The sequence below is a fragment of the Bactrocera dorsalis genome, chromosome 2 (genome assembly GCF_023373825.1).
Source record: "Bactrocera dorsalis isolate Fly_Bdor chromosome 2, ASM2337382v1, whole genome shotgun sequence".
NCBI classification, from domain to species: domain Eukaryota; kingdom Metazoa; phylum Arthropoda; class Insecta; order Diptera; family Tephritidae; genus Bactrocera; species Bactrocera dorsalis.
Window position 1 is genome coordinate 33,496,923 of NC_064304.1, and position 10,975 is coordinate 33,507,897.

Genomic DNA, 10,975 nt, shown 5'->3' on the forward strand with positions numbered 1-10,975 from the left:
CTCTTGTATTTCGCTAGTTGTGTGGGTTCTAATAGATCAGTGCACCGTCGGCTTCCATGCCTTAAAGTTGAGAAGAAGTGGAAACATCTCAAGACTTCGTTTTTGATTTTCCCGCGTTTGCGAGATCAAGGCTGAAAGACTACGGAGGTTATAAAGTCAGATACAGGAGTTCTTCTTGTATGGCTTCACAAGGAACTGCACTTAGTAGTCCACGTGCGTTACCAAGATCAGCCATAAAATCTAACCTAACCTAACAGCACTTCCAACAGGTAGATGTAAGTAAACCGAATTTGAAAACAAATTGTAAAAGAGCAACTCGATTTTACCAGATCCAAACAGTGCTGAAAAAATGCGTAATTTATCTCAGATCCTTCAATATGTAAACAGAAACTACATTTTTCTAACTTAGCTTTTGATATATAATTCAACTAGAGATGAACTACTGATTTCCAGCAATCCAACCTCACCCAACGCAGAATAACTCTTGTCAACAGGTGCTACTTCGAACTGAGTAGGCAATTGAACAAAGACCAAACTCTATAAGTCACTCATTATTTCCGTCCTTCTTTATTGTGCAAAGGCATGGATGATGACAACATTTGATGAGTTTTCGGAGAAAGGTTCTTCGAAAGATGTATGGTACCTTGTGATTTGACAACAGCGAATACCGCAGTCGATGGAACGATGAGCTCTACGAGTTATACAACAACATTGACGTTATTCAGCGAATTAAGAGACAGCAGCTACGCTGGCGAAGTCCTGTCCTCCGAACGGATGAAAACGCTCCAGCTCTGAGAGTATTCTACGCAGTACCCGCCGGGGGAAGCAGAGGAAGAGAAACACTTCCACTCCGTTGAAAAGACCATGTGGAGAAGGACCTAACTACATTCAGAATTTTCATTTTACCGTAGTGTTTTACTAGACGAGCAGGTCTCGTACTAACAATGCAACGCTTAAAACATTATCGTTATGAGCCACTAGAATAGGTATCGATAGTGTGGTCGCAGTACCTTTTGAAATTATTGTCAAGCACTGGTATACTAAATGATGACTACCTCAAATGAACTACGTAGCGGCACAACATCTGGCATCACTGAGAACCAAAACTGGTCTAAGCGTGGTCAATGGACATCAAAACGCCATGAATACAGAAATTCACAAAAGTTCAGTTATTCTGACTTCAATATATGTATATTCTTTGGCATTAAACAAATTTTTAAGTAATAAAAATAGCAAATACATAAAATATCTGTGCACACACAGGCGCACGTCATAGCATGTATTGGTTCACGGTTGTAACCTTAATATCGTGCTCTTTAACATCCATACATTCATCGCTGTTGAACTCCAAATGCACCATCTTCGTCGGCTCCAACATCATAAAGCCGTTATTTGATAATTTATATCTCTTAATATCGGTATTAAGTAGTTCGAGGTAAAGAAATATGGCAGGCTTTGCAACGGTAATATTTAGACTGATAACATTGGCGAATTCATTGTTCACGCGGTAGCAGTAGGTGAAGAAAACCTTCAACTGAAAATAGGAGAATTATAAAACGAACTACGAACTTAGTTAAAATAAGGGAAATTTGTGACTTACTGTTACTTTAGGGTCAGCTACGCCTTTAGCGTCCTTAATCGCGCTGGGAAAATAATAATTGCGCGATAGCACCGTTGATTCGGTGCTCAAAACGAATACAACAAAAGAGTTGGTCTGGGTGAAATCCTCTTGGAAAATGGTATCAATCGGAATAATCTTGTCGTACTGCACGCCATTGGGTTTCTGTATAATTAATTGTTCACTAAGCAAATTTCAGTATTTTTGTTAAAGAAAATAGGGTTACCAAAGCGACCGGCCAAACAGTTTGCTTTTTCGGAAACAAATCCGACCATTTGTAGATATTCATAGTTACTTGGAGTTCTTTGTAGTCCACTTCCAGCTTATCACATATTAAGGACACATTTACCACTTCCTGATCGGAGTCGTAGAGTGACACAATGTGAATTGGTGACATGAAGCGTTTCGCCCAATAGTGAAGTATCTACAAGAAACCAAAAACAAAAAACGAAATATTGAGTTAAATTTTTAAAATAAGACGAGAAATGAACAGAAACCTTCAAATTTCCATAGAAATCAATGCTGGACCAAGAAGGCGCCACCCAAACGTCATTCAACTGCCAGTAGAGTGCGCCCATTGTGTGATGTTCAGTGTCTCTCAAACTGCGATAGACTTCTGTTTCTATTTTCGTCACCATCGCCTGCGCGATTTGACTGAAATAGATCAGGGCCTCAATGTAAGTATCATCCTCGGGCAGCGGCAGCGGCAAGTGGCGTCTTATCAAAGTTGTTATCAAAGTCATATTGGCGGGATGATGTTGACGATGATGTATTAAATGGAGCAGATTATCATTGGGGTTCTTAGTCAACTGCCAGGAGGTAAGCTTTGGCAAACTCTGAAAGCCATACTCGGAAGCGAAGCGCGGACGTCGAAAAACATTCGAATTCCAAGCGTCCTCATAGTTCGTGTAAAAATGTACTGCAGAATAAATATAATTATTTTATATACTATATAAGTTGCCACTTCAACGTTCTACGACTTACTATCGCCATAATTCGGGTCACTGGGATTGCTTGAAATATAATTATCCTGTTCACTTGCCTTGGCATTCGATGGCGAGGAAATCAATGGCTTCGGACGTGAGTTATCCTGTATGATCTTCAACTCGTGAAAGACGGTGCCAATGTACAACTCACGATATTCGGACTCGAAACGCTCACGATCGCTGGCCGTGCCATACCAGTTATCCACGAGCGCCGCTTCGTTTTCATTATTCGTCGCTATAATTGCAATACTCGGATGATAAGCGATGCGCTTGGCATTTTGTATGACTTCCGTGCGCACTGACGCAAGAAATTCATCTGTAACGGGATACATAGAACACGCAAACATCATATCCTGCCACACCAATATGCCGAATTTGTCGGCTTTATCGTAGAACTCGTTGCTCTCATAGACGCCACCGCCCCAAATGCGTATCATATTCATATTCGCGTCTCTGACAGCCGTCAGCAGATACCGTACTGTAAAATGTGGATACATGTATGATAAATATGAGGAAAATGTAATAGCAATAAAAAAGTTTGATTACTCGATGACTCACTTTGGACTTCGTCGTAGCTCAGCTCGGGCAGTATATGCATGGGTATGTAATTGGTGCCCTTCATGAAGATCTCCACGTCGTTCACTTTGAATAAGAAATAGTTGCCGACGCCTGTTTTTCATTCAAATTATTTATATTTACTTGGTACCAATTTCATTAATTAACCCTTTACCTTCCTTGGCCGCATCTTCAACCAACTCGATTGTGCGAAAACCTACTTTTATGTTCTTCGTCGATGTAGTACGAGCACGTGTATCGGCACCTTCAGCACTAAGCCAGGCTTTCATCGAAAAATGTAGTGGATATAATTTTTGCTCCCCATAACCATTGGGCCACCACAGAGTCACGTTTTCCTATACATAAAAATTAAAGACAGTAAGTATTTTATGGAATATATCTAACCCAGCATAAAGTATTTAGATTTTAATAACTGTTTGACTGGTTTTAACTGTATTCTCTCAAAAACTCACAAAATCATGCGCGTTTTGCACGAATCAACAATAAAAAAGTTTAATAATTATATTTTCCAGATATTACGAATACTTCTTTCTAAACTTTAATGCGGTCTTTCTAAACTCGTTCACAGCATTCTACTAGAATCGTTGTTTAAAAAAGATTAGACACTTGGACCTTTATAGTTTTGCCACAATGCCCAGAACTCATACTTGCTTAGCTCGCGTGAAATAAACTCAGGTCATTCCCATCCTTATGGAATGTGGTTAAGGGTGCCTTTTCTAGCGAGCTCATCGGCTTTACAGTTTCCGACGATTCCACTGTTAGCGAGCTCAAAGCCTGTATAACAGCTATACTATCGGAGTGGCCGCATTCCTGCATTAAAGAAACCGCACTTTTGATAAGTAGATTGAAGCTACCTGGGTGGCTGCCACTTCTGCTTTAAAAACACTCCAGTGGTCTGCAGTTTAAAACAAGAGTTGATTGAGGGCTCCCTACAGAAGACTTCCTCTCCAACTTTACCCTTGAGCTTCGTGAAACAGCTCAATGCGGTATATCGACAGAGAAGATGCCACTAGGAGTAGGTACCACGGCGCAGTGATCCAACTTATCAGAAATGCAGTCGAAGTGAAAGAATGCTCCTCTCTAAACCCCTTTAATGTCTTCGGAGCCTGATAGCAACCTTCGCAGCAATTCATCTGGCTATATCCACAGGTATTATAAGTAGAATGGCATTAAGGTCTATTGTTGATGCTGTAAGTACGTAGCGCAAAAACATAGCTAATGAGAGCCGCTTGTTGAACTCGTTCTAGCTATTTAACGAATGTGGCTTTCCCTGGCACCCTCCGCTAGACAAATACAGCATTGAACTGAGTTGGCTTAACTACAGTTTCGTAAAGCCAAAGCACAACTTTTGGGGACACTCCACCGCTTTCCAAAAGCTCCTTTATTACAATATAAGATATTCAATACCTTCCTTACCCTCTCCTTAGTATTGGGCTTCCATACTAAACTTATATATACTATACTTTCTAAAAAGAATGAGGCCCAAGTACTTCACTTTATCAACAGGGTGACGTCGATAGCCTCAAATGAGGAAAGGGATGTATCCGGATTTTTTGGAAATAAAACCAGCTCAGTTTAATTTGGTTTGGCAGCTAAGCCGCTTCTTTTCGCCCAACTAGTTGTGTTAAAAGGGTTATTTTTTGTCAGGTCAATGATGATATTAGGTGCTCATAAAGTAGTGCTTCGAACTAACCAGACCTAATGACAAGGTATTCATGAGCCGATTGAAGAGTAAGCATCTGGCTTCAAATTAAGGATTCCAACAAAGTAGAAATCTCTCGAGCTTTCAATTATTCTCACTTACAATAGGTAGCGCTTGATCGAAAGTGATAACCGGATTCCGCCATGATAACATTTTCTTCGAATAAGTACTGATTGTAATGGGTTCCTCCATAAGCTCACTAAAGAACGAAATTAATGAGAACACTGCAAACAACAACAACAACAACTTCAAACATACATGGCATAGAATTTGAGCTCAGCATAAAAATCCCGCCTGCCGCCGCTGTCGATAAAGACGCGTATACGCATATTCCAGTGCGTTTCATTGCGACTAATTGCCACATCCACATCGCGTATCAGAGCCACCTCATAGAACTCCAGCGTTGCTGTTTTCCTTCAAAGACACGCAGATGGAATTACGAATTTTAATTGAAAGCAAATGAATAAGACATAATTGACACCATTTACCAGATACCCATTGAGGGCGCTGCCAGCCCCCAATCCCACGCGAAGCTGGACTGCATTTTACGCAGCATATTCATATGACATTCGCCCTTATAGCTGACGGGTGGGCAAGCGGGCGGCACAGACAGGTTGCGCGCTGCCAACTCCTCGGCTCTGACACGCGCCGCATGTACCGGCGAGATCAGACGCACCACCAATTCATTTACATCCTTCAATATGTGGCCCACTTCGTATGTGTAGCGTACGAACATGTTGTCGGTGTAGCCCAATAAATGACCATTGAGATAAATTTCCGAAATCGTGTCAATGCCGTGGAAGGTGAGATTTATGAGACGAGAGTCTTTGATTTCCTCTAAATATGAAAGATTATAGACGTTTTTATGATTAAAAAGGGATAATCGATAGTTTCTGCTGGAGGAACGTACCAGCGAAATTCAGAGAATAGGTCCAGTTGCCATAAGAGATGTAACGCATGTCAACGTCATTGTAAGACTTGAGCACGTCTTCACCCGCGACAGCGCTGTAGACACCCGACGGCAAATTTACCTTCGTATTAGCTATAGATGAAATTGAGAAATCAAAAAATAACAGTAAAAGTTAGTTTAACATTAAGTTGGGATTATTTGTAAAGATTTCGAGGTGATAGAATTTTAGTTCAATTATAAGAGCTTTACCCCTTGAACCATGGAAATATTTGAACATTCGATATATTCCGCCCAACTTCTTATACATAATAATGTTTAAGCTTTTTTCTCCCTATTATCTTTAAAGAAATATTTTCTTAGTATTTAACCGCTCTCAGAAAACACTAAATGTTCCGAAAAGTGGTCGAGAACTAAATTTATTATGAAAATAAGGCACCGTTATGATCAGGAATAACCTCTCCGAGTCGAGAGAAAAGTTCTGCGAAAGCTTTATAGTCCTTTGTGCGTTGGCCACGGCGAATATCGCATTCGATGGAACGATGAGCTGTGTGAGATATACGACGACATTAAAATAGTTCAGCAAATTAAAAGACAGCGGCTGCTCTGGCGAGGTCTTATCATCCGAATGGACGAAAACACTCCAGCTCTGAAAGTATTCGACGCAATACCCGCCGTGAGAAGCAAAGGAAAAGGGAGGCCTGGAGGAGAAGAGCCTGGCTTCGGCTGTAATCGCGTAAGTGGTGTCTACGCCAGTAAAGTAGAAGAAGAACCTTCAGAGGCGTATGTACATATGTATATATCTGACAGCTGTCGGATCATTAGTTTACGAATTATATCATTTTGAGTAAAGCGACTTTTATTTTTTCGAAAAAATGCATGAAAAGGACTTTGCCATGTTTATAAAATATTGCCTTTGAAGAAAAAAATACATTTGAAGCAAAAACAATGATGGGTTTCCGGACACTGACCCAGGAAAATCAACCATCGAAGTTCATCAAAACTTTCAGGTGCCACTCGAGCTTACTTTCGACCAAAAGCAACGACGAGTTGATGATCCGAAGCAGTGTTTGAAGATCTTCAAGTGTACTAAACCCGAATTTTTGCATCAATATGTGACATTGGATGATATATAACTCCATAATTTCACTTCGAAATCTAAACGACAGTCGTCCCGGTGAACTATACACGATGAACCCACTCCAAGACGTTAAAAAAACGCAACAGTCAGCTAATAAGGTTATGGCGTCTATATTTTGGCATGCATATGGAATAAATTTTATTGATCACATTTGAAGAAAAAGAAAGTGCTTCAGATGGCAATGCCCCGTGTCACAAGTTAGTGAAAACGTCGGCAAAAATTCATGAAACTGAAGCCTATTTTGAAGCGAAGGACAAGTCATACTACATGTACTACAAAAATGGTGACGCAAATGCATCACTCTTGAAAGGAACATTATTGAATAAAAAACCAAACAGGGTTTGTTCGGAATGTAAAAAGACTGAGTCGATTTAAAAAAAATGTTTGAACCAATCGTTACAATTTTTTAAAAACTTTCAAAATAGGATCCTTTTTCGTCGATGCCAATGCGATTTCCAAGCATTGAAGGCGTCAGGGAAGGCATTCTCCGGAAAAGCCGCGAAAGCCCTGAGGGCCGAGTTGCATGTCGTCTGTCGTCTCAAAATGCTTACCTTTCCTCGGGCAAGACAACACAAAAAAGTCCGGGGGGCCACATCTGGGCTGTGGGGCGGCTGCGGAAGCATTGGGATGCCGGCCTTGGTTAGGTAGCTGTTCACAAGAAAGACGGTGTGAGCCAGGCGTTGTCGTGGTGCAACTTTCAGTTCGCGCACACCTTGCGCATGTTCAAGTGTTCCGCCACAATGTCATGAACCACAGATTTTGATAAAGTCCCTAAGCAATTAAACGAATACTTAGTCGACGGTCTGAGTTCAAAACTTTGCGCACACGAGTCACATTGTCGGTGTTTGTCGAAGTCACAGGTCTTCCATCACGGTCTTCATCAGCGACCTCTTCTCAGCCCTCCAAAAATACCCAGTACCACCGAAACTCGCCGCTTTTTTGCTAAAGCAACATCTGGGTAAGCCTGCTTCATCATATCAAACGTCTCTGTCGCAGATTTACCAAGTTTCACACACAATTTAATCGCGTATCTCTGCTCTAACGAACGCTGCATTTTCGGCTTGCACCACTCACAGAAACACGTCGCGCGAAAATGTTTGTCCTGACTCTGCAGGACTGACCAACCGCTCGTTCGTTAGCTAGGAATGCCCTCTACCGAATCCAGTCGGTGCGCGTACGCTCCGAAGTACAGTCGCGGCAGAAGAAAATCAGTCCTATTACTTTCCGGACCAACCGGAAAAAGGAAGAAGTCTTTGTTAAATTAACCAGAACTTAACTTGCAGATGGCTGCTCACCAGATATTGAGAAAACTGCTCTAAGTCGTGCTTCAAAAGGAGGATGTTGATGTAAATGAGCCTTGGTATCAACAAGATGACGTTACATGCCGCCATGATGGTGCTTTTTAATACCGCTGAACTATTTTCTTCGGGTTAGGTGAAGTGGCTTGTCTACTCAGATACGCACGAGACGATTGACGCCTTGAAAGAGAATATTCGGCGCGTAATGGCTCACATACGGAACCAATTGCTGCGAAAAGTGATCAATACCACTGTGGAACATTTTTGGGATTATTGTCTGGGGGGTGAGAAATTCCAAGTCAGGGTGATGGTACTATGTCAGTATAGTAAAACCCTCAAAGGGTTTGGCGTTCGTATGTGTCAGTTTTTTTTATGACCTTTTTAATTTTTTCCTTATCTTGATGTTTTTTCGCGAACCACTTGTCCGATTTTGATGAAACAAAATTAGAAAAATTAAGAATTACAATTTATATTTGTTTTTATTCAAAAAAGTGTCATTTATCGCCTTTTTTATAAATTTTTTTAGGCAATATTTATTAAAATAAATAAAATAAAAATAAAAAATTATAAAAATGTTTACTTCATTTTTTTAGTAGTTTATGGCCAGAAAAAAAGAAAAAAAAATCATATATGTACATATATATTCACTACAGGTGGAATTCTATTTATTTTTTCTTGATTTTTGCATTATTTTAATATTGTTTTGCTTTCTGTATTTATTTTTAATGACTCATTGTTGATACTTCATTGTTAAACCGTTATGTTTGGCCACATTTTCATAAATGTGAATATTAAATGAGTCGGGCATGAATTGCTAACAACGAAACTTTTTGCTTGTAATTGGAGCAATTAAAGGGAGAATTAGTTCATAAAATGGAAATATGTTGGACTTGAAAAAATTATAATTTGCGAGATGAAATTTGATGTTCGTTTATTTAACGAGACTACCACACACGAACTGTATTCAAAAAGAATGATAACTTTTCAAAAATGTGCATTCAATTAATTAATTAATTACTTCGTCATTACCGTATGTCAAAAATTTTAACTACGTAGCATCTGTCGTTTATAAGAAACAAAATAGTTCAGGTTCTTAAACTGCCTAGGGTTTCTTTTGGTGGTGATGAAACGTTTCAAAATCATTTTCGTATTAAATGTAGAATAAATGCCATAAAACACTTTTAATGTTCCCAGTGGAGATTTGTTTACGTGTGAGCATTGGAAGTGATAGAAGTTCCCCCAAGACGGCCAATCATATCGTACATTCATTAACTTATAACGGTTGTTTAGGTATGAGACATGTTTTCCAAATTTTTTATTTTCAGGAAAAATATGTCTTACGAATACTGCCAAGCACGAATATGTGTTTGTGATGCCAAAACCAAAGATTTAGCAATCATCACAATGGTATACCAAAAACGCTAAGATAGAAAAAACTTTGTCGCTGGAAAAACTCAAGAACATACACAAGAGTGACTGTCCATATGATAGTCTTAACTGATAGTCTAGTTTTTATTCAAAATTGTTTTAATGAAAAACTTGGGCTTCTGCTGATCCTAAAGGCCCCGCAAATTAGCTGCTTGTCATATAAGGGTCGAATGTTAACCCAGTCTACAACTGACCCTTGCATGAGAGAGACCTGCAGCTAATTTGGCATGCCTTCAGGCGCTGTAGAAGCCACTAATATTTCAGAATTTCCACGTTAGACACGCCTAACGGTAATCACCGTAAACTTTTTACAAATGTATCGTATCTGTATAAAGACACTATATATGTATAAATATATAAAGTATCTATGGAAGATACAAAGTAGTAAACGCCACACCGAAATGAGACAATAAACGGGTTATTACTTGGCAATTATGTGATAAGCCACGCCGCGCCTTTTCAATTTAGTTCAACAATGCCGAAACACAGACTTACTGTAAGTGCCATTGGTTAGCGTCCACGACAGACCCTTCAAATCCTGCACATACACCGACTCCGCCACGGCACTCCCGCACAAATTGCAAAGCCAGACGCTGGCGCACAGCACTATTAGACCAGCACGAGAGTTGACCGCACTTTTCCGCTCCATAATTCGCATTTTATAAATGAAAATTGCTTAGCACTCATTTACATAGCACACAAAGATACAAACATATATGGTGACGACAACGAGTCTCTTTGCGTTCACCGACTTGTTTATTATTATAACTTGAATTTTATTCGTCTTTGTTTATTGTTTTTCTATTTGTGTTACTTTTACGTGCACTTGAACTTTCTTTCGGCGTTTTGGCTTTCAGTTTCTTATGTTTGACGGCTTATCACTGTATTATTATGTTACACGCCGGGCAAAACCTTGCCGGCAACTAACATGTGCGATCAGCGCGCTGGCGATTTTATTTGTTGAGCTTCAATATTCACTTTCTCTTCAATGCTCTCTGTGATTCGGGTGGCAAGAGAACAGAATTTAATTACTAAGAGATAAGCCAATAAATGTTAAGAAAACAAGTAGGGAATACCTAAGTATGGGTGCAAATATACATTTCATACTCTTGCCACTTCCAAAGATCAAAGCCGGAGAAATATCTTAAGGTGTGAGCAGAACTTTATTCTAAAATTCTTGCGAAAGAATTCTTTATTATTATTGAATTTGGTACATATACATATATGGGCTTAGTATTGACCCGATTTCATCCATTTTTTGGCAATACTACATACCGCTAACAGAAATAGATGCTCTCTGAGTCTTATTAGGTAACTCA

The 10,975-nt window shown here is 39.7% G+C and overlaps 1 protein-coding gene across 1 annotated transcript; it reads right to left on the reverse strand.

The window, feature by feature from the left end:
- Positions 1-1,164: 1,164 nt before the first annotated feature.
- Positions 1,165-10,591, reverse strand: LOC105231812 (beta-mannosidase). Its single transcript, XM_011213280.3, has 12 exons — positions 10,152-10,591; positions 5,793-5,924; positions 5,371-5,719; positions 5,141-5,296; positions 4,985-5,081; positions 3,335-3,515; positions 3,163-3,273; positions 2,603-3,082; positions 2,116-2,537; positions 1,845-2,042; positions 1,601-1,783; positions 1,165-1,534 (listed from the first exon to the last, which is right to left on the reverse strand). Exons 1-12 carry the CDS (start codon positions 10,312-10,314, stop codon positions 1,271-1,273), a joined length of 2,736 nt encoding a protein of 911 aa, XP_011211582.2. The 5' UTR covers positions 10,315-10,591; the 3' UTR covers positions 1,165-1,270.
- Between the last annotated feature and the right edge of the window lie 384 nt (positions 10,592-10,975).

Excerpts from the sequence above, each read along its gene's own strand:
- LOC105231812 (XM_011213280.3), bottom strand. The coding sequence starts at position 10,314 with ATGCGAATTATGGAGCGGAAAAGTGCGGTCAACTCTCGTGCTGGTCTA. Across the intron at positions 3,516-4,984 it reads TCGATCAAGCGCTACCTATT|GAAAACGTGACTCTGTGGTG; the intron begins GTAAGTGAGAAT and ends TTTTATGTATAG. Across the intron at positions 1,784-1,844 it reads CTGTTTGGCCGGTCGCTTTG|AAACCCAATGGCGTGCAGTA; the intron begins GTAACCCTATTT and ends TTAATTATACAG.